Source organism: Phyllostomus discolor, chromosome 13 (assembly GCF_004126475.2).
Source record: "Phyllostomus discolor isolate MPI-MPIP mPhyDis1 chromosome 13, mPhyDis1.pri.v3, whole genome shotgun sequence".
Taxonomy (NCBI): domain Eukaryota; kingdom Metazoa; phylum Chordata; class Mammalia; order Chiroptera; family Phyllostomidae; genus Phyllostomus; species Phyllostomus discolor.
In genome coordinates this window covers 52560790-52583367 of record NC_040915.2, presented here as the reverse complement: position 1 = coordinate 52583367, position 22578 = coordinate 52560790, and the positions used below count along the sequence as shown (strand labels likewise).

The 22578-nt window shown below is 52.0% G+C and overlaps 1 protein-coding gene across 4 annotated transcripts in view; it reads left to right on the top strand.

Annotated features, from left to right (window-relative positions):
• The window catches only part of ACACB (acetyl-CoA carboxylase beta), a 95214-nt gene that overhangs the window by 8964 nt on the left and 63672 nt on the right, over positions 1 to 22578 (top strand). For 2 of the 4 annotated variants that reach the window (XM_028527582.2, XM_036014429.1), the window contains exon 2: positions 4668 to 5311. In XM_028527582.2, coding sequence (XP_028383383.1) covers positions 4677 to 5311 — 635 coding nt within the window. In that variant the 5' untranslated portion in view covers positions 4668 to 4676. Of the gene's footprint in view, positions 1 to 4667; positions 5312 to 13567; positions 13834 to 22578 lie in introns of those variants that run through there. The other 2 variants (XM_036014431.1, XM_036014430.1) reach the window with 2 other exon arrangements.

Here is a 22578-nt window from a genome sequence, read left to right as displayed (position 1 = left end):
CCTAGATGACTATGCACACCCAACATTGTACTTGTTTTTTAAACCCTCACCTGAGGGTATGTTTATGGATTTGAGAGAGAGAAAGAAAGAGAAACATCCATTGTACGTGTGCCAGCTGGGGGTCAAACACGCAACCCAGGCACGTGCCCTGACCAGGAATCAAACCCTCAGCCTTTTGGTGTATAGGATGTTGCTCCAACCGAGCCACCCGGCTAGGGCCATATTGCTAGTTCCCACATTGCTGCACTGTTCCTCCTTCCCTGTGCGCGGGCAGGTGTCTGGTTCTAGGGTCGCCCCCATGTGCTTGTAGTCCCGGCCTCCATTGTATGGGGTTGTTTATGTCCAGGTCGGGGGTGGGTGCTGGGCCTGGGTTTGAGTAAACTCAGTGTCCACAGCTGCCCTGAGCCACAGTTCACTGACTGTGAAATGGGACTAAAATAATGACAATAGCAAGTGTTGGTGAGGAGGTGGAGACACAGGACCCCGGGCCAGGCCTAGTGGGAACGGAAGACGGTGCAGCTGCTGTGGGAGAAGTCAGGTGGCTCCTCGGAAAGGCACACGTTGAGTCACTCTGTGACCCAGTGACCTCACTCCCGGGTATGTTCCCGATGAATGGGGAACAGGGACAGACAGCTTCATGTACACACGTGTTCACAGCAGACTGCGACTTTCTGATGTCCAAGCCTGGACCTTACCCTGGCACTATTAACACTGGGGACTAGAGGCCCCGGCTGGTGTGGCTCAGTGGATTGGGCACGGGACTGGGAACCAAAGCGTCGCTGGTTCGATTCCCAGTCAGGGCACAAGCCTGGGTTTCAGGCCAGATCCTCAGTGGGGGGTGCTTGAGAGGCAACCACACATGGGTGTTTCTCTCTCTCTTTCTCCTTCCCTTCTCCTCTCTCTAAAAAATAAAATCTTTAAAAATAAAACTTTGGGGGTTAGAGAGTTCTGTGTGGTAGGGACTGTCCCGTGCAGTTCAGGATGTTGCGCCACATCCCTGGGCTCTACCTGCTGGATGCCAGGAACACCTTCCCTCTCCCAGGTGTGGCAATCAAAGATGTCTGGGCATTGCCAAATGTCCCTGGGGGATAAAACTGCCTTTGGGTGCGAACCATTCGTCTTTTTAAAAAAATATATATGTTTATTGATTTTAGAGAGAGGAAGGGGGACAGAGAGAGAGACACACACACACACACACACACACACACACACATTGATGTAAAAGAGAAACATCGATTGATTGTGTCCCATGCACGCCCCGACCAGGGGTTTAACCCACCACCTAGGTTATGTGCTCTGACCCGGGATGGAGCCCCGAACCTTCTAGTGTACAGGATGACGCTCCACCCAACTGAGCCACCCGGCCAGGGCAAGAACCACAGGTCTTAACCCCTATGCCTGTTCTTTCCCTCCCTCCTGCTTCTGCATGGCATGGTAGGAGCTTCTGGGGACGGGGTCTCTTTCTTACTCATTTCTTGCACATAGTAAGTCCTCCAGAAAAGCTTAAAAAGTGTCAGGAAGAAAGGTGAGAGTCCTGAAATTGCTGGCTTACTCATGCCCTCGGGACAAATGTTGAAATTGGTGATTGGCAGATGGCATCACGGAAAATGTTGCCAGGGCTCTCCTCCTACATCCTCCTGGGGCAGGAGGGCAGGCCAGGGTAGAAGGCCATGCCCCTCTCACGCCCTCTGCCCACAGCCTGGCCCGCCACTTTCGCCACTCTGCAGCCAGCTCCCACCGGGCTCTGGCATCCTACAACTTTGCTCAGTCTGTTTATTCCTCTTAGTTTTTTGACACTGTTGGTTCTCCAGGATTTCCTACATATAGGATCGTGCCAGCTGAGAATAAAGATGGTGTTACATCTCCTTTGCCAGTTTGGATGGCTTTATTTCTTTTTCTTGTCCAGTTTCTTGGGCTAGAGCTCTCAGTGCAACATTGACTGGCCATGGTGACCCTGGGCACCCTCGTCTCATTCCCGGGCTTAGGGGGAAAGCGTTCAGTCTGTCACTTTTGAGTATATGTTAGCTTTTCATGACTGTGCCTTAGCACGTCGAATTCCCTTCCGTTCCTAGTTTTCTGGGTATTCAACCATGAAAGGGTGCTGGGTTTTGTCAACTCCTTTTCTGGGCCAATTGAGATGGTCACATGCTTTCCCCTTTGTTCTGTTACTGTGGTTGGTTACATTGGTTGGTGTTGGACCACCCTCATCTGACCTTTCTCTTAAATACAACTCGATGACCTCAAAACAAACAAACAAACAAACAAACAAACACCTTCTGACCCTGTGTATCACCTAGAAAGTATTGGGTTGGCCGAAGAGTTTGTTTCCTTTTTTCCTTAAAATAAAAGACACATTTTTCCTTTTCACCAATAGTTTTATTGATTTGGATATTTTTAGTATGTCATTGGCTGGTTCTCTTCTGCGTGGTACAATGTTCATTGTTCTCAATGTTTCAATTTGATCGCTGTCCACTTCAGTGGTCTACCTGACTGCAGAGCAGCGTCTAGCGAGAAAACTCCAGCACGAACCTTCACACCACTTTTGACACGTTCGATCTGTCACAGTACCTTCTCCATACACTGCACAATTCTTTCTTTTTGCATTTCAGTTCTGTTTTTACCTTTCTTGAAATAAGAAAGCATAATATGCCAAAAATGTGGTGTATTTTTTTACCATCTTCAATATTAAAATGGCTATACAAAAATTCATCAATTTTCATAAGTTTTTTTTTTTTTGAGGATTTTACTTATTTTTAGAGAGGGGAAGGGAGGGAGAAAGAAAGAGAGGGAGAGAAACATCAATGTGTGGTTGCCTCTCACCTGCCCCCTACTGGGGACCTGGCCCATAACCCAGGCATATGCCCTGACTGGGAATCAAACCAGCAACCTTTTTGTTCATAGGCTGGTGCTCAACCCACTGAGCCACACCAGCCAGAGCTTATAAGTTTTTTTTAACTGCAAGCAGATATGACAGCTGTCACAATACAGTCTAGCAAAATTGTTTCTATTGAAGTTAAAGACCACTAAGCAGTACTAGAGCCATCTTACAAAAAAACCCAAATGAACTTTTTGGCCAACCCAGTACCTTTGACAACACGTTTTGGCAAGTTCTGTTGCCCAAAGTGTGAGGGCAGCACATGGTCCAGGTAGTTCTGGGAAATCTGGAGAACTTCGAGGCTCCCCTTAAGAACATTGTGTTGAAACTAAAGAAAAAACATCTTTTAGATACTAAATTGTTAAGCTTAAGATTTGTGATCCTTTTTTAACACTTTTATCCTATAACTAGTAAAACCGTGGCTCAGAAATTTCAACTTGTTCAGGTTATGTTTTTGTTTGTTAGCTTTTTAACAATATTTCTTTCAGCCCTGGCTGGTGTGGCTCAGCGGACTGAGTGCCATCCTGCAATTCGATTCCCAGTTTGATTCTGCGGTTCGATTCCCAGTCAGGGCGCATGCCTGGGTTGTGGGCCAGGTCCCTGGTAGGGGGTACGCAAGAGACAACCACACACTGATGTTTCTCTCCCTCTCTTTCTCCCACCCCTTCCCCTCTGTCTAAAAATAAATAAATAAATAATATTTTTTAAAGAATTGAAAACCAGTATTTCCTTCCAATAAAAATAACAATTATCTACTCATCAAGGGGACAGAGTCTGTGTGGTGGGAAGAGACATGGGTTAGAAATCAGAAAATCTATGTTCATTCATTCAGCCAAGTGAATTTCTGCCCGTGGGTGAGCTCTCTTGGCCCGCGCTGTTCTGGGCCCTGGAACAGAACGTGCTCTGCCCGGCCCGTGTCTGCTGGCACCCTCTACAGCAGGTGCGCTAGCACTGGGAGGAAGACAGGGCGGGTGTCTTTCCTCCTTCCGTCACGCTGATTGTGATGATAACGATGGCGATGAAGGTGACCACAGACGTGACAGTCCCCTTATGTCTTCAAATTAGAATACAGTGAAGTCTTTTTTTGATAACAGCTGCATTGAACTATAATTCACGTTCCATGTGATTCACTCATGTAAAGTGAATGGTGTTGAGTGTATTCTCGCTGGCATCAATTTTAGAACATTGTCATCGCTCCAGACAGACGTCTTGTACCCTTTAGTCACCTCCCCTGTCCCACTAGCCTCAGGCAACCACTCACCTTCTGTCTTTGTGGAGTTGCCCCTTCTGGGCATGTGAGCTACATGGAATCATACAATATGAGGTCTTTTGTGACTGGCCTCTTTTACTTAGTGTGTTTTCAAGACTCAGGCATGTTGTAGTATATATGGGTGTCTCATTCTTTTTTATGGCTCAATAATATTCCATGGTGTGGATGGACCACTTTTCGTTTATCCATTCATCAGTTAATGGACATTTGGATTGTTTGGACTTCTTGGACGTTACGATACTGTAGGAGTCCTCTAACATACACGATCTTGTTTATTTGGTTCTCTCTCACATGCATGTTTTTAATTGACAGCGAGCATGGGTCAGTGTATCTAAATTCGAGGTGAGAGACCGGATTTAGAGGGGTTCGGGAACACGCCCCAGACCACGGCACGAGCTGAGCCGCAGCCGGGTCTCTCGGCTGGATACGAGGCCCCGGCTGCCTCCCTCTGCATTAGGTCCCTTCAGAGAAAAGTAACTCGATCACACAGACCCTCAAGCATCTCTCCTTTTCTCCTCACAGGTTTTCTGAATGACTCTGCTTTTCTTCCTGTCCTGTCTGATTGTCTCCTGCCTGACCTTGTCCTGGTTAAAAATCTGGGGGAAAATGACTGACTCCACGCCAGCCACCAAGAACCACTCGGAGGCGAACGTCCTCCTGAACCAGGAGCCCCTTCCAGCGTCTGACAGCTCGGAGGAGCCGCCGCAGGAAGACGGAGACAGCAGCTCTGTGCCAAAGACTCCCGACCAGGCCGAGCCGGCCTCCCCGAAAGGTCCCAAAGACGCCCGTCGGCGGAGAACCTCCCGGCCGCCGCCATATCGGAGTCCTCAGAAAAGCCCCCTGCCCTCCCGGGATGCCTCCCCAGCCGGTGGGACGGACGCTGGGGGCCCGGAGGCCCCAGACACCAACGGCGTGTCCTCACCAAGCAGGCCCCAGGCCCGAGGCAGAGCCCTGTCCAGAGAAGACAAGAAACAGGCGCACATCAAGCGGCAGCTGATGACCAAATTCATCCTGGGCTCCTTCGATGACAACTCCTCAGACGAGGACCCCGGCATGAGCTCCTTCCGGGAGTCTTCCCGCAGGGGCAGCCGCGCCAGCCTGGGGGCCCTGTCCCTGGAGGCTGCCCGGACTGCAGGCGGTGCCGAGTCCCCCGTCCCCACGATGAGGTAATGTGCCCTCTGTCCCTGAGTTAGCGAAGGGTCTGCGCCCTTCCCTGCTGGGTCACGCCATCCGCTGATGCCAGCTCTTCCAGGGTTCCAGGGTAGCTATGTGAAGAGCAGGAGACAGTACCCTTCTCTTCTTCCTGCCCTCCCGCCTTTCAGAACCGTTTATGAAACATCTACTGCGTGCACAGGAAGCTGGCTTGCTAGCCAGCGTCAGCCGTGCTGGGGAAGATGACCGTGTGTGTAACTGGTTATAATGTAAGCCCAATGAGCTAAGGCTGGCAGGAGCCACAAGGGATGATGGGAGCCTGAACGGCAAGACAGTTTCTCTGCATCCTAAAGAGACATTCATTCCTTGTTTCTTTCTTTCATTTTTTAAAGATTTGTATTTATTTATTTTTAGAGACGGGGAGGGAGGGAGAAAGAGAGGGAAAGAAACCCTGATGTGTGAGAGAAATATCCATTGGCTGCCTCTCATAAGCTCCCTACGGGGGTCCTGGCCCACAACCCAGCCAGGAGCCCTGATGGGGAATTGAACCAGCGACCATTCGGTTTGCAGACCAATACCCAGCCCAGGGAGCCACACCAGCCCGGGCTTACTCCTTGTTTCTAACGAGTGAGAATCCCACATGGAGGTATTTTCAGGGAGTCGACCCCTGGTGCCACTGACCCCCAGGGGTCGGCTGAATGAAAAACTGATGTCAAAAGCTGTGTTCCAGCTGGCTGGAAGCAGTGCCTCAGAATGAGGCCAAATGTTCTATTATCCGGCTGTACAGTTTCGGCTTTGGTATTTTCAAGTCTTCAGGGACCTCCACAGCCTGGTGTTTGGTTCCCCGTTCACCCTTCTCTCACACCCCTGGCAGGGCCTTGGGCCAGCTCTCTAAAAGGATGGTCAGGGAGATCCCCTTCCCGCTCCAAAAATCCCCTCCAGAGTGTTGCTTTGCAGAGGGCCGCTGCTGGGCTGTTCTCTGACGTAGGGTGGTAACACCTTTTCCCCCGGGGACCCCCGGGTGAAATGCTCCAGCCAGTTCAGATGTGGGTCATGGAGTTCCAGGGTGGGACAGTCTGGCGTGCCGCCTGCCACCAGGTGGAGCATGAAGGAAACGAAGCCCGGAGAGTTCTTGTTAATTCTGGGAAGTTCTCTTTATGATCATGATGCCTTTTTTCCTGATAAGCTGCTCAGAAGTGTGTGCCCTGAGGCACCTCTCCTGACCCCTGGGGCCTCGTTTCTCCGAAGGGGAAGCAGAGAGCAGGGGAGCCTTTCCTGCCCGGCTCCAACTCCTTCCCTCTTTCTTCGACAGAAAGCAGAGGCCTGGAGGGTGCATTCCAGGGTTCCTCTGCGCTAGCATGGAAACCATAGCACAGAAGAGACGCGTATCTGTGGGTCTTCCCTGCCTCCCGCAGTGTCCTCGGGAGCCCCTCGGCCTCCGTGCCGCCCGAAGGCCACCATGTGGCCCCCTTGGGTCTCTCTCTCCCAGGCCGCCCACCGTGAGACCGGCAAGGCTAGGGATGGAAATACACGTGTTTAATGTTCGGGAGCAGAGGAAGCGCTTTTTGAAGCAGCCTGCCAAGGGGCTCTTCTCTGCCCTCCCCATCCCAGAATACGCACCCTCGCAGCGCTGGGCCTTTGCACCTGCTGTGCCCTCTGCACCGACTCTTCCTCTGCACACCCTCGACCTCCCACCAGGGCCGGCTCCGTGGCGGTGACCTGGGCGGTCACACAGCGCCTTGTGCACGTGGCTGAGTGCTCTGCTGTCACCGTCTTGAGAGTCTCAATAACTTTTTTTTAAACTATTTTTAATCTTTTTTAAAAGATTTTTATTTATTTATTTTTAGAGAGGGAAGGGAGAAAGAGAGAGAAACATCACTGTGCGGTTGCTGCGGGCTGTGGCCTGCAACCCAGGCATGTGCCTTGACTGGGAATCGAACCTGTGACACTTTGGTTTGCAGCCTGCGCTCAATCCACTGAGCTATGCCAGCCAGGGCGATTCTCAATAACTTTTGAACAACAGGCTCTACGTTTTGCCCTGGGCCCCCTAAATTCTGCAGCTGGTCCTGCCTCCACCTCTAGCTTTTGCCTATCCAAGTCCCCGCCTCCGAGGGCCCTTCCTGTCCCCCTCCCACCGTCAGAGTGTTCCGCTCATGCCCCCGGTTTCTTGACCCATCACCCAGATGTGTTGTTTTCACGGCACCGAATCACTCCTTGAGATTGCCTTTAATTTACAGGCAACAAACAAACAGGAGGAAACAAATTTCCTCATTTGTTGACTAGTTTTTACCTGTCTCCTGCACGCTCCATGAAAACAGGGCCATATTTATGGGGTGTCTGCTTTCCCCCACTCCCTAGCCTGGTGCAGGCTCAGGGTGGACTCTGGGTAAATATTTGCCACATGCATGAATGAAACGAGCAAGGCACGCTTGTCAGAGACAGTATTTTATTTCCGGGGCACGCAGAACACTTGGTGAATGAGTCTGGGAATAGATGGATGAATGAATGAACGAATGAAGAGACATTTGGTTGTTGCCCTTTAGCAGAAGTAGAACGTTTGTTCTCAGAGAATTCTTTTTGCGTAAATCTTGTGACTTCATAGTCCGGTTCTGAGGTTAAACTCCAATTTTGAATTTTTCTTCTGCTTTTTATACAGCTACGCAGTCTCCCCCTTCCCTTCCATTTTCCCAGCTGACAAGGGCCGGCTAAAAATATTACAGATCCAATGACTTCATGCTGTTTGTCCAGGGCTCTCCTCCCCTCCCGTCTCTTCCCTTTCGGGTGCATCTCAGGCCAGGGGTTGGGCCTTGGCCTTTCCTTGCACTTGGAAACAGTCCCCGAGGGTTGGAAGTGCCATGCAGCCCTTGGAAATAGAGACGATGAGAACGTGACATCACGTGGCAAAACAGATGCTCACATGCTCTGACATGAAGGTTACAGGCTTTCCCCTTTGACTGAACAAGCGGTGCTGTGGTTAGTACACAGTGGGCCTGGGGTGAGATACCAGGTTCAAAGCCGCCGCCTCCTGGCTTGTTGCCCTAACAGTGCTGCCGTGTGGGGTGCGCGAGTGGGCCGAGTGGGACGGGATGGATTCGGGATTGTGCAACTCAGTCCTAAAATTTAAAGTTATGAAATTCAAGTTCGTGAGTTGGCGGTGAACTCACTTAACAGCAAACCCGCCTGGAATAGTTGTGAAGTTATTTATAGTCTTTATCGCCTTTTGTGTGAATGCTCACGTCTTCTGCTGCTGAACTATTCGCGTGCAAGTGTGTAACATAAATTTTGACCTTTCTAGAAAAAATTCCCCAATTCCAAAGCCCATGGGGCCCTGGCAGTTTTGGGAAAAGGATCGTGGATACATGTATGTAGCATGGTTAGACCATTCCTGGCACCTAGTGAACAAAAACAAAATGCTTGTGTTTAATAAATGTGTGCATGTGGCTAGAGACACAGGAAGGCGTGTCTCCAAGTAGTTAATAATTTTTGTCTTTATATAGTATGATTGTCAGTAATTTAACTTTTCTTCTGTGTTCTCTAACTTTCTGCTGTAAATATTGTAACGAGTTTTAACACGTTCGATAATGAAACATTATAAAGTATATCGTGGGTGGGGGAGTAAACCAGGCGTCTCACTTCCTAGCAATGAGGCCAAGGCCAGAGAGGTTCAGGGTCTGTCCAAGGTCTCCCAGCAAGATCGCCATGGGCCCAGAGCACCGTTTGAGCGCAGACCCTCAGCAGGTGCAGCATAGAAAGTGGGCTGGAAGCTCCCAGGATCGGTGTGGCCACCTGACTGCGCCCCAGCAGAGACACTGTCACCCTTTCCATGAGTGGAAGAATCAGGGGGTGGGGCAGTTTGTCCTGCAACCACCCTTGAGCTGTGTGATCTTGGGGACGTCATCCACCTTCTCTGGGCCAGACTGGATACTCCAAGGTCCTCCATGGCGCTAACAGTCCTTGCTTTTCTTTTTTTAAACCCTCACCCAAGGATATGTTTGTGGATTTTAGAGGGGCGGGGGTGGGGGGAGAGAGAGAGAGAAACATTGATGTGAGAGGGAGGCATCCATCGGTTGCCTCCTGTGTGTGTGCCCCGACCAGGGATCCAACCTGCAGCCTAGGTACGTGCCCGAACTGGGGATTGAACCCTCAGCTCTCTGGTGCACAGGACAATGCTCCAAACAATTGAGCCACCGGGCCAGGGCTGCTTTTGTGTTTCCGTGTGGGGAAGGGTAGGTAGGGGCTGGGAGATGGGGAAAAGAGAGCAGCTGGAAAATTGGAAAAGGCTTAGTTTATAACCATTTTCTCCTTCGCCAGTTACCGCAGAGAGTCTGGTTCTAGGCAAGTTGAAGGACAGACTGAGGCATGAAACGGTCAAGCAGAGAAGCTAAGTTTTGTCCCCTCCACTCATTGGCTTGGGAGCGTTTATTGCAGCCTGACTAGGTGGCTGCCAGGCACTGTGGCTGGCACTGTGGACGCGTAGACGGTGAGACCCGGCCCCTGCCCTCGGAGAGGACAGGGTGAGGGCTGAGAGGCCGTGAGCCCAGAAGGCTTCCCTTCACAGCTGGAGAGAGGGCTGGAGGGCTGGGGGCCCGCTGACTGCGGACTGGCCTGCCGACTCCTCCCCTCTGCCGCCATGGGACCTGGGGCTGAGCCGTCGCCTTTCTGTGCCTCAGCGTCCTCTGAAGTGAGGCCACAGGGGCACTGCCTCCCAGGGCCAGTGTCAGGCCTAGTTGGGTTGCTATGAGCACAGCACTTAAAGCAGTGCCCACCGTGCAGTCATTGTCACTGCATGCACAGCATGGTATCATAGTAAGGGCCCAGGCCCCGTTGCCAGACAGGCCTGGGTTCGGATCCCAGAGTAGTCCCCTGACCCCTCCGAGCCGCAGTGCCCTTCCCTGCTGACGCAGGCTACTACTGGCTCTCCTCTGTGAGTCTGTTGAGCTCACATGGGAGGAAGTGCCGGGAGTGGACGGCCCCAGGCTGCCTCAGTTGCCGTCTGTTGAATGGGCATCTTCCAAAGCTCTCGCCGGTACTCATGGCTGTTCCCAAGCTGCAACAGATGCACGCATTTAAGGTATGGCAACTTCTGTCCACAGAGGAGGAGGAGGGGGGATTGAAAAGGCGGGTGGAGTGTCCCTGGTACGGGGTAAAATATAAGCCAGCACATGGGGGCCGGGCCTTTTCTCTGCTGTTTCCCAAAACGCTCACTTCCCCGTGGGAGTGTTGAGTTCCAGAGGTACAGTAACACACGCCTCAGTTCCTGAGAAGGCAAGTGAGGAGTGAGGGCCTGTGGGGTCTGGACGGGAAGGAGGGAGCCCTGCCAGGGACTGAAGGCACGCCGGACAGCTCACGGACCCCTGGGACCTTGCTGCGCCCTCCCTGTCCCAAATAGCATCCCGGGTGGCTTTGCGGCGGGCACCTCCCCAGGCCCCTCCTGCTTGTCAACACCATCCACACCTTTTCTCATCAGCTCCACGTGGTGAGCAGCTCACAGAATTCTCTCTACGTATCTGTGTTTGTCTCTGAATATAGTGCGATGGATCTTTCTATAATATCTTTATGTATTCACTTATTAATTTAGGAGGGGGCTGACAGAATCCCCATTTTCAAATCTCTTTAGCTCCTAAGATGTTCTCTGGAAGCCAGGCAGAAAAGGGGTCCCTGCCTTTTTGTTGTTCTGTTAGTGGAATGGCTATACAAGTCTGGGAAAGGCTGGCTATTAAACTAATAACAGGAAAATACAGAGGCCCTGGCTGGTGTGGCTCAGTGGATTGAGTGCTGGCCTGCAAACCAAAGGGTCGCCAGTTCAGTTCCCAGTCAGGGCACATGCCTGGTTGCAGGCCAGGTCCTCAGTTGGGAGCGAGTGAGAGGCAACCACACACTGATGTTTCTTTCCCTCTCTTTCTCCCTCCCTTCCACTCTGCCTAAAAATAAATAAATACAATCTAAAAACAAAAGATACAGAGTGACTAAACCTTCCTATTTTTCTCCTTCCCCTTAAACATCAGCATCCTGTTTTAGAAAAATCTTTTACTTCTGCTCTATACGAAGCCACAATAGTTCCCCCATCATATATTGAAAGGGATTCTTTTCTTTTCTTTTCTAACAAAAGCACATCGTGTGTCAGTGATTTGACAGGAGAGGAAGTGGAGAGAAGGGGTTTGCTCGAGGTCACACAGTGCACAGGGGCGGGCCTGAGGTCCGTCATCGCTTGTGTCTTTCCGCCCTGCCGCTGGTCACTTGCACGTGGGTTTCCTTGTTCACTGTGTGTGTGTGTGTGTGTGTGTGCTGCCGCTGACTTGGGTTTGCCCTCTGCAATGCAAACAAGTTCAATGCAGCCTCTGATCATTGTCAGGAGAAGGGCTCACAGCGTGAGTTTGCAAGTACAGCCAGGTCTGAACTGTGTCGCTGAAAATCACAAGTGTTGATGGTGTTCGAAGGACGGTGGTGTTGGGCATAGGGGTTTTGTTCTTTCCCGCTCGTCTTCTGTACGCTCATAGGGCAGAGAAAAACGCAAGTCGTTATCCCTCTGGTGACACGCACAGCCCGGCCACCTGAATGAAATTCCTTTCTTGAGACCCCCTGGGTAGAGCTGGGCGTGTTGGGGTGTATGAGCAGAAAAAAGTGACAACAGCCACTCAGTGTTCAACAGGTGTTGGGGGTTTGTCGAGAGAGAGTGAAAACCTAGAGCGAGGCAAGGAAACCGGTGAGAGCTCCCTCCTGCGCGATCCTAACGGACTCTGGGTAGGGGAGCGTGCTTTGCAATACCTTCATTTCCTGATTTTAATTGCCTTCCCTATTTTGAGGTGGTTACATGGATGTCTGGGTCACTGGGGGAACAAATGCTTTTTGGTTTTGGTTTGAAATTGAAAAAAATAAAAAATCAGCCTAACGGCGGTTTCTTGTTTGGAAGGACTGAAGGCGAGGCCACGAAGAACATTCTAGAAACTCTGAAGAACTGAGAATTTTGTTCACCTGCTTTATTTTTTAACCTGTTGTTGAAACATTTTTTTTTTAATATTTTATTTATTTATTTATTTTTTAGAGAGGGAAGGGGGGGGGAGAGAGAGAGGGAGAGAGAGAGGGAGAGAGAGAGAGAAACATCAATGTGCAGTTGCTGGGGGTTATGGCCTGCAACCCAGGAATGTACCCTGGCTGGGAATCGAACCTGGGACACTTTGGTTCCCAGCCCGCACTCAATCCACTGAGCTACGCCAGCCAGGGCGAAACATTTTAAATATATGATTAAAACACAACTTACCAGTGCCCTCAGGGAGGGCTGCTAATGCAACGCCAGGGGGAGGTCCCTATTTCTTTTCTGGGCACACCCCACATAGCGCCCCCTGGAGGTGTGGCCCTGGCCATGCTTTTTGAAGGCAATCACTTGCAAACATCATCATCATCATTATTATTATTATCATTATGCTTTTTGTTTGCTATGAACATAGGCTGCATTTATTATTATTGCAGTAGTTTCTAGTCAGTGTTTTGAATCCTGTTTATCTCTTTCAACTAACTTGGAGAAGCATTCATTCATTCGCTCTGCCTGCAGTTCAAGTTACCAGCTAGCTGTCACCTTGGGCAACATACACCGCTGCATTGTGGGAATAAAAACAACAGGCTTTCTGCGAGGGTCCAATGAGACAGAGTCCCCCAGAAGTACTCAGGAAATGGTCATCTTACCAGAAAGCAGCTTATTTAGGTCCCAGGTTGCCTGGGGTCTTCCCAGTCTAGGAGACCCTCACTCAGGAAGGGGACCTGGTGGTTCAAAGTATGTGCTGGAAAGCCCGCTGTGGGGGAGGCGGGATCGTGGAGCAGACATATTCTTGGAAGGAGAGGTGAAAGAATAAGCAAAAAAACCAAAACAGAACAAAAGAACAGGAACTTGGAAGCCGAAAGTTGACTTGACTATCGGGGCTTTTACCGGGCACCGTTGTGCAGCTGACTCGCTTCAGAGAGCCCACATTTTCCCCCACTTCCCTGTCGTGTGTTGTATTCAAGCCCACTAATTGCGACGGTTTTGCAGTTGCAGCTGCCGGTCTTTGCGGGAGGCCGTCCTAGAACTCCTCTATTGTAGTCCGGGGAGCTTGGGGGGCAAGCAGCCAAGGCGTCTTTTTTTTGCAAGCAACTGTCGCCGGGCGCCCAAGGTCAGCTGCAGCTCCAAGATTGCAGGGTCGGGGGGCGGGACCATCAGTCCCGGGGGCAGGAGGCGGGGTCCGTTTGGGGGCGGGGCAAGGCGGGGCCTGGGCGGGTGCGTCCGCCCGGGACACTTGGGCGCGGGAGGCATTTCGGGATGGAGGAAGAGCTGCGCCGAGTTGGGTGCCCGCCGGCTGCTGCACAACTGGGCCCGAGAGGCACCCTTGAACTGGGCCTCCACCTGCTGGTCACGACCTGGTTGCCCCTCTGGGCTCCAGGACCCGGGTCGGCTTCAGGAGACGCATGCTCTGCATCCCAGCAGGAACCCGGTGGGACTGGCCCGCGGGGCGATCAACATGAGTCCTGCCAAGTGCAAGGTCTGTTTCCCTGATCGCGAAGTAAAGTAAGTAAGCCTGCGACTTTAATGACTGTTAACTTTTACAAACTTATGCGGCGCTGTTCCCACTTCCCTTCTCCCCACTGTGAAGTCCTCTCCTTAGCACCACCCCCTCCACCCCGCCCGCACCCAAAGACTTGCAGGCCTCTGTTTGGAGGCTGGGAAGATGGAGCCTGCCCTGCAAAAACAGTAGCTGGACTCGGCCTTGGAGGGGAGGACAGATTTGGTAGGGATGTTGATTGGAGGAGGGCGCTCGGGAGCACACAGGTGCCCCAAGGTTGACCAGTTGGCGGGGACCCCGGTTCCCTCCCCTTAGTCTCGATAAAGATGATGGTCGGTCGTGGCAAACCTCTTTGAAGCCTAGTGATTGTGAAGCCCGGGGCGAATCTACTCGCACCTGAGTAGTCATCCCGTTTAAGGTTATTTCCTGAGCAGGTTAGTGTAGGCATGTCCGTGCACTGAGTGCTTCTCAGCCCTACCTGCTAGGTTTCTTGTTTTTTCCCCCCTCTTCATTTTAATGCATTTTCAAAAGTTACCAAAGTGGTGCCGCATTTGTTGAAAATTCAGACAATTGCAAATAAGCAGAAAGGAGGAACAAAAATCACCCATACCCTGCTCCCCCGTGATGTTTATTAACAATTGCTGTGTATCCATCCGTACAACCTTTTTCCCCATGAAGGTGTGTTTTAATGTATGAACTCGAAGCGTGCCGAACCTGCTGCACTTGAACTTGCTTTTTCACGTGACATGAAGTGTCCTACCACTGGCTCAGCTGACTGTGGCCCTCAGCCTCATTGTGTTTGGTTTGCCAGTAAAGCATGGTTGTTAGCTTTCAGATGGTTAAAAAAAAATCAAAAGAAGAATACTATTTGAGGATATGTAAAAATGACGTGCGATTTATCTTTCAGTGTCCACAAATAAAGTTTTATTGGAACACAGCCATGCTCCTCGTTTATGTATTGTCTGTGGCTGCTTCCCAACTGCAAGGGCAGAGTTAAGTGAGTAGCCGTGCAGAGACTGGGCCGTAAAACCGAGAGCATTTACTACCTGGTGCTTTATAGAAATCATTTGTCAGCCTTTGTTCTACACCATGCTTTGTACTGGGTTCATGGTATTCCTTTAAAATGCTTGAGAAACATGACCTCTACCTTCTAGGAACTTCATCCAGCCAGGGAGCTGTTTTCTCAGCAATTCAAATCAAGGCCTACGAGCAGTCAAGTAACAACTGCTACCCTTTGTTGCGTGCTTTCCGTATGCCAGGCTGAACGCTTTGTAGGTGTGCTCTCGTGCCGTCTTTCCACCACCATCAGGGGGCGCTAAAGCGGGTGCTGTCATCCCCATTTCCTAGATGAGGAAACCGAGGTTCTCAGTGCCGGGGAGAACATAATCCAGATTCATGCTCTGTCTCTTTCCCAAAGGGCTCTCTACAGACAGCCAGTTTCTGCTGCTTTAAGAGTACAACTTCAAAAACAAGAGTCCTCCCTAATGTTGGACTAGTCAGAAGATTAAAGAACTTGTCGAAAACTAGTTTTTGCGGCTCATGAGCGTGTCAGGCAGTGAGGACTCCTGGGGCTGGGAGGAACTCGGCAGTCCTTTAATTACTCTGACAGGGCATTCAGAAAAGGCGAGAGACGTGTCCCAGACACGCGGTCAGCCCGCCAGGAGGGAGGCTGACCTTGTGGTTGTTCGGTCATTCTGAAGAGGAGCCTATGGGAGTCTTCAGGGGTCCCTCCTGGGGGTTCACAGGGGGTGTGCGAGCCAAGCAGCTGCAGAAGGGCAGGGGGAGGGGTTCAGGGCTTTCTCAGGCACTGAGTCTTTTGTCTAGCACGGAGGTCACATTTCTTCCACGTTTGGGGCCCTGAATTCACGCCTCTGGCAAACACACCCAAAGCAGGCCGTGGGGCCTGCAGGGGATATATTTTTTCCTTCTCTCTACAACTATTTACTTCAAAAGTTTAACATAGGAGTGTTGAATCATGTTAAATTATAGACTTTAATCCAAAAAACTACCTTTCATAAACCACTTTAATCCAAAACAATAAACTTGTAAGAAATTGGAATTGTCCCTGCAAATTCAGGCCACGTAGACACTGTATTTATAATAATACAAAGATGCTTTATTGGGTCCCTGCATGGTCTCACTTAACAGTTGCTGAAAAGATGGAGTTGGACAGCCCAGCTCTGCCACCGAGCCGTGTGGTGCGGAGCAACTGCCATCGACCCTGGGAACCTCAGTTTCCTTGTCTGTCGATGGTGCTGACTCCAGTAGGCCTTTCTTGGGTTTGGGGGACCGTCCGGCGTGGAGCCGAGCACCGTGCCCGGTGCCTAGCACGAGGAAAGTGCCGGCCTTGAGCGCCGTCCCCCGTCAGCACAAACATTTGCACAACTGATAGCAGTAACGGCAGTTCTGTTGTGTAAGAGGCCTGGCGAGTCAAGAGGCCTTTGGGATCCTGTCCTGAAGGCTGGACCTTCTACGAAGGAGCCAGAGCTCATGGGAAGGTGAGGTCCCCGGTGCTGACTGGCCTCCCTCCCCCGGCGTGCAGACGGGGCCAGGGCTCGGAGACCGGAGAAGTGCACGTGCGTCAGAGCGTTGGAGAAGGGCTTCTTGGAAGAGGCTTGAGTTGAATGGGGTGGATGGAGTTGGGGAAGGGAAGGCAGAAGAGTTGGGTCTTCGGTGAGTCCCACAATGCCCTGCGGTCCATTGCTGCTGTGGGAATTCCGCTCAGAAGTGAGGCCAGGAGCCTGGGACGAAAATGCTGGCTCTGGCTCTCTCCATGGTTCTCACCCTGGCCGGGCTGTAGAATTCCCTGCGGGGAGTTTTGAAAAATATAGACGCCTGGGTGCTCCCCCACCGACACCCCCCGGCATGCTGATTGATGAGTGCAGGTGGGGCCGGTCATCAGTATTGTTTTTGAAGCTTCTCATACGAGGGGGTATACAGTCAAGGCTGAAAACCGCTGCCGAACTCACAGTTGGCGTTGCTCTCATAAAGGACCAGGTAGTGAGTATTTTCGCCTTTGTGGCCCTGTGGTTTGTGTCGCAACGGCCCAGCTCCACTGGTCATGGCACCAGCAACTGTAGGTAACGTGCAACTGAATGGGCTGACGGCATTTCCAGTCACGCTTTATTCACGGACAGTGAGATTCGAACTTCACGTAATTTTTATGTGTCACAAAATATAGTTCAAACATTAGAGCCCTGGCTGGCGTAGCTCAGTGGATTGAGCGCGGGCTGGGAACCAAAGTGTCCCAGGTTCGATTCCCAGTCAGGGTACATGCCTGGGTTGCAGGCCATAACCCCCAGCAACCGCACATTGATGTTTCTCTCTCTCTCTCCCTATCTCCCTCCCTTCCCTCTCTAAAAATAAATGAATAAAATCTTAAAAAAATGTATTTAAAAAAACATTTAAAAAATATAGTTCAAACATTAGAAATATTGTTTGCAAACATTAGAAATATTAAAAAAGGGGGGGAATGTAAAAACCATTATTCACTTGTGGGAGCTGCAAAAGCAGATGGCAGGCTGGAGTTAGCCCTTGGGCTTAGTAGGCTGACCCCTGGCCTGGGCAAGGTGGTGACCCCAGGAGGCACTGAGGGAACAGGCGGCCTGAGACGTGTCCATGGGTGCGTTTCTCTGGGAGCCCGAAGGGGAGTTCAGAGTGGTCGGCCTGCGCTGGGCTGTGCAGCATCTTTTCTGTGTGGTGGTAAGGCTTTCACTTCTCTTAGCTCACCCCCATCTATTGTACAGAAGAAAAGGGAGGCAAGGGACTTCAGAGCTGGTCGATGCCAGGGCCCTGGCTGGATGGCTCCATACTGGGGGTCTTGTAACGGCCCCCCTGCAGAGAGACGCCCCCCGCTTCAGCTCCCTACTGCAGGCCATGCCCGGGGCTGAACCCTGGACGCATGCTCCATGAGGCAGGTACTACTCATATTGTTAAATAGTTTCACCCAAGGAGGGAACTGAGACACAGAGTATTGAGGCAGCTTTCTCAGGATTATACAGGTCAGAAACGGCAGATCCCGGACTCACAGCCTGGGAGGAGGGGCTGTGGACCACTGCGGTTTCTCGGCAGCGGACTATTGAATGTTGGGGCCCTGTAGTTCTTCCTGGTGGGGGCTGTGCTGTGCTTTGCAAGACGCTGGACAACATCTGTGGGCTCTCCCCACTGGAGGCCAGGAGCGGCCCCCAGGTTGTGACAGGCAGACATGTTTGTAGACATTGCCGTATGTCCCTGGAGAGCGAAATTGTCCCCCTCAGTGGAGAACTCTGCATGACACATAGCACCTCTCAAATACAAGTGCTTTCTTGAAAAAAAAAAAATCCTCACTGGAGGATATGGTTATTGATTTTAGAGAAAGGAAGGGCGGGGGGAGCGAAACCTCAGTGTGAGAGAGAACCACTGGTAGGTTGCCTCCCAGTACCCCCCAGCTGGGAATCAAACCCGCAACCTTTTGGTGTACAGGACAGTGCTCCAACCCACTGAGCCACCCGGCCAGGGCCAGACAGAGTCGGAAGCCCAGCTCTTCCTGCCAGCTGTGCCGCGTGAGGTCAGCGGGCCTCTCTGAGCCTCAGTTTCCTCGTCGGGAGCAGGAGACGATGGCCTCCTCTGTACTGGGCAGTGGGGATCCAGTGAGAAGCCCCCCACCCCCCGTGCTCGACCCGTAGTGCCGTAGTGACACTGCACAACGTTGGCCCCCCCTCCCCCCCCCGCCCCCAGCGTCGTTCTCCCTGGTCTTGTGCCTCGGCAGCTGACTGTGTTTGGTGTCTGGCTGACAGCTCTGTGGCGTAGTCGGTCACACCTGAAGCCGTTTCCAAAAGTCACCGTGGACTCTCTCACCTTCCACCCTTGCCAAATGCCAGCCAAAGGTCAGCCCTCCGGAGCCGGTGCTGGTTGGCCTCCAACTTTGTCAAAAACAAATAAAAATAGCCACCAGCCTAGAGACGGGGCCTTCAACAAGCCTCCCCAGCAGCAAGTATGGGTTCACCTGCTGCCCTTGCTGAGTGACGGGCCTGGGAGCCACCTGAGGGAGGGCTCCGTCACCGGTTACGAAATCAAGCCACGCGATGGTTTTTCTAGTGGTCGCGGTTTTCTTTGTTGCCCGTTCAGTCAAATTGCTAGAGTTTCAATGCTTGTGTGTATGGGTGTGGGATATTTCAGGCTTTCCGAGGCCAAAGGGTCCAGCTGGCCAAGGGGGGAGGGCTGTGGACAGGTGGAGAGCGGCCTGGGCTGAGGGGTGGCCTGGTGCCTTTCCTGGTGAGGCTGGGAGATGGGCAGCTTCTGGTCCTCTCGACTGATGCGTCACTTGGTTGTTGCGTCACCGCACTGATGTAGTCCTACAGGGTATACTGTGGACCAGGGGCCGTCTTTTATTCTGCGCGCATTATTTAATCTTCCCAAGACGATGAGGTCCGTGTTATGATCCTCGTTTAAAAAGATGTTATTTTTTTTGAGAGTGAGAAGAAGGAAGAGAGAGAAGCGTCAGTGTGTTCCACTTGCTCAGGCATTCATTGGTTGACTCGTGTGTGTGCCCTGACCGGGGAGTGTGGGAATGATGATCTAATCAGCTGAGCCACCTCGCCAGGGCTCGCTTCCCTTTTTGTTCCGCTGGCCGAGAAGTCTGTTTCTTTATCTCCGACAGGCAGAACAGAGCAGGGCCTTTGGTGGTTCACACTGGGGATCGGGCAGGGGGAGCGGGGGCGTGGAGGCACGCTGCGGGAGTGTGGGAGGGTTTTCTCGTGGGAAACTGTACTGGGTACAGAGACTTGATGTAGCAGAAAATGCCAAAACCCCACATTTCCTGGTGTGATGGAAAGAGCCCCAGGCCTGGAGACTTGCCGGGTGACCCCCTTCGCCCGGCTGGGCCTCAGTTTCCTCCTCTGTAAAATGGAATTTCTTTCCCCCAGCTGCTTATTTGCCTCCAGCCTTGCCATTTCCGGCTCGGACAACAGATGGTGGCATGCTGGCGGTGTTCCTTATGATCAGTTTTCCACCCAAACTTTTGGCCCATGAACCCACTCACCCCGGTGTCCCAAGATGCCTGGCGATCACCATCTCTGGACACGCTTCTGCATGGTTAACCTCTAACCTAATTCCTGCCAGATGGCGGCTCCCAGTTCACACCCCATGGCGGGATTAAGAAAGTGGACTGAATGCTCCTGTCAAAATCTCACCAAATGACAGCAAAGATATTAAAACAAACAAACAAACAAACAAAACCCAGATAGAGATAGAAAGCCATCCAACCTGGGAGCACAGGAGGGGAGATGAGCAACATTTTGGAAGCTGGGAAGCAGGTGAATAAGCGGGGATTGGCTTAGCAGAACCAGGAGGGCTGAGTCATAGGGCAGCAGGGAGGCAAGCCGAGAACCCACTGGCTCTGCACCCCCAAAGGCGCAGGGACTGGCAGCAGCAGTGCCTCTGCCGCTGGGGGTGAAGGGAGGAAGAGAAGGATTGGGTGCAAGACTCCCGGGTTCCTTGCCCTGCCCGCTGTGGCCGGGGCCTGCCCACGTCCATGCCAGTGGAAGAGGGCAGGAGGTCTTGGGACGGGACTGACTGGCACACTGGAGGGTGTGGGGCATCTGCCCCCAGCCAGGAGGATAAGGGTCTCGGTAATTGCTGACCCCTGAAACCTGTCCTGTCCCCCACACCTGGCCCAGTAGTTCCCCCTTCTTCCCCACCCAGGCTCCCGGCCAGCTTTGCCTCCGTGCAGAAGACCCGGAGACTTCTCCCGGGAGACCTGGACCAGCTTGGGAGGACGACTCTAAAGACGTTTGGGGTTTCCCCAGACACAGCCCCCCCAGGTCCCCCTGCGTCGAGCTCAGGGTCCACTTCTCAGCAGCCCTTTCATCCTGCTGCTGGTCATGAAGAAGTGGCCAGGGCCCACCAAACATTGGGTCCAGTTTCTAATGTGGAAGGCGGGCCCCAGGCAAACACAGGGACACGGGAAACTTGGAAGAGACAGAAATCCTGCTAGGAGAAGAGAACGTGAAAGTGCCGTCATGAACACCCCATCTACGTGGGAGAGGATGCACGGGAAGGAACATTTGCAGCCCGAGAGCAGGCTCTTCCAGGTTGAAAGCATGAGGGCAGAAAGGAAAAGCTCCTCTGAGTGGCTAGAATGCTGAAGGAATTGCCCAGAAAGGACATAGAGAAGATAGGAGAGGGAAAAAGACATAAACCGGTGGGCCGGTCCAGGAATTTCAACGTTCAAGGGATAGGACTTCTGGAAAGAATAGAGAAAAGGGAGGCTGGGCATCACCAGGGAAATATCTGGAGACAAATTCCTGGCTGCGAGTCTGCCCCTTGAAGGGGCCTAGCAGATCCCCGGCCCCACGGATGGGAGCGGACACACGGCCGAGCAGGTTCCTGTGACGTTATGAATACGGAGGACAGAGAAGTTCCTGTCAGCTTCTGGATATGGAAAAGCAGGTTGCCCCCAAAGTATCAAGAGTCAGACGGCTCTGGTTCTAGCACCCTTGGGCGCCACAATGGCATAGGGCTTCCAAAACTCGAAAGGAGAAGGTCTTCCCTCCTAGAATTCAGAGTATGGCCAAACAATAGGGTCACATGTGAAGGCAGAAGACAATTCTAGAACATGCATGGCTGTAAAACATGTACCCCCCCCCACCAAACTCCTTTTCTTAGAAAGCTGCTAAAGGATGCCTTCTACTGAAATGAGATAAATCCGAGACCAGCCATGCCATGAGAGACAGGAACCAGAGACCCAACACAGAATCAAAGGGAATCTCTAGGGTGACAATGACCAAGGAGCCCCAGGCAACGAGGAGCAGGACAGGCCTGTCGAGGGCACCATTGTCATGTGCCGCGCCACCGTACCCTCCTTTTAACCCAATGAAACTACTAGAGGAGGTGCCCCAGCAAAACAAGGGAGTCCCCCAAGAAAGAGGGAGCCATGTGGTCCTTACATGAGGAATCAAAGGTGGAAGACGGTATGTGGGGAGAAATGGTGACAGGAAAAAAAATCCCAAGGAAAGGCAAAGGGACAGTAAGGATGTCGGCAAAGGGAGGCCCCAGAATGACGGTTGTGTGAGGGGGTCTCAAGGACAGCCTGCCCAGGGGACAGGGAGCAGAGTAGGGGCCTTCAGGACAGCTGTCACCAGCGGGAAAGCGGTGGAGAGGGCCAGCGATCTCACACATACGGGAGGCTGTGGGATGAGTTAACAAGTGTGTAAGGAAAAACAAGTCAATGAAAAAAAATTCATGAACTCTAGAAGAAAAAAACAACCCAGAAAGGGAAATCTGGTGATTTTCCAACCCTCACCTGTGAAGGACGACCCCAGACTAATAAAACACCGAATAGTGACCCCACGGAACAGCAGCGTGGCCCTCCTGCGAGGCTGGGAGGGGGGAGCGGGTAGGGAGGCCGCTGAGGGTGTCTCCGATGGAGGAGTCACGAGGCAGCACACACGCTTTGTTCAGAACGCTGGAGGCGTGCCGGGTCCTAGAGGGGGCGGGGCAGGGAGCCTGTATTTTCTCTACTATATGATTTTTTGTTTGTTTTCATTTTAGAAATGTTGATACACACTTCCAGAAAAGTGCATGAACCACTATTTAACACGTTTAATGTATTAGAATATGTGACTCCCCCCCCCTCCCCCCCCCCCCCCCCCCCCCCCGATCATAAATTTTCCATCCCTGTCAGAGGCTTCTTAGTATTGAGTTCCTAAGTTATGGGCCCATAAAGCAAGCGTTAATTTAAGATGAAAAAGCTGAACGCACAGCTTGGGGTG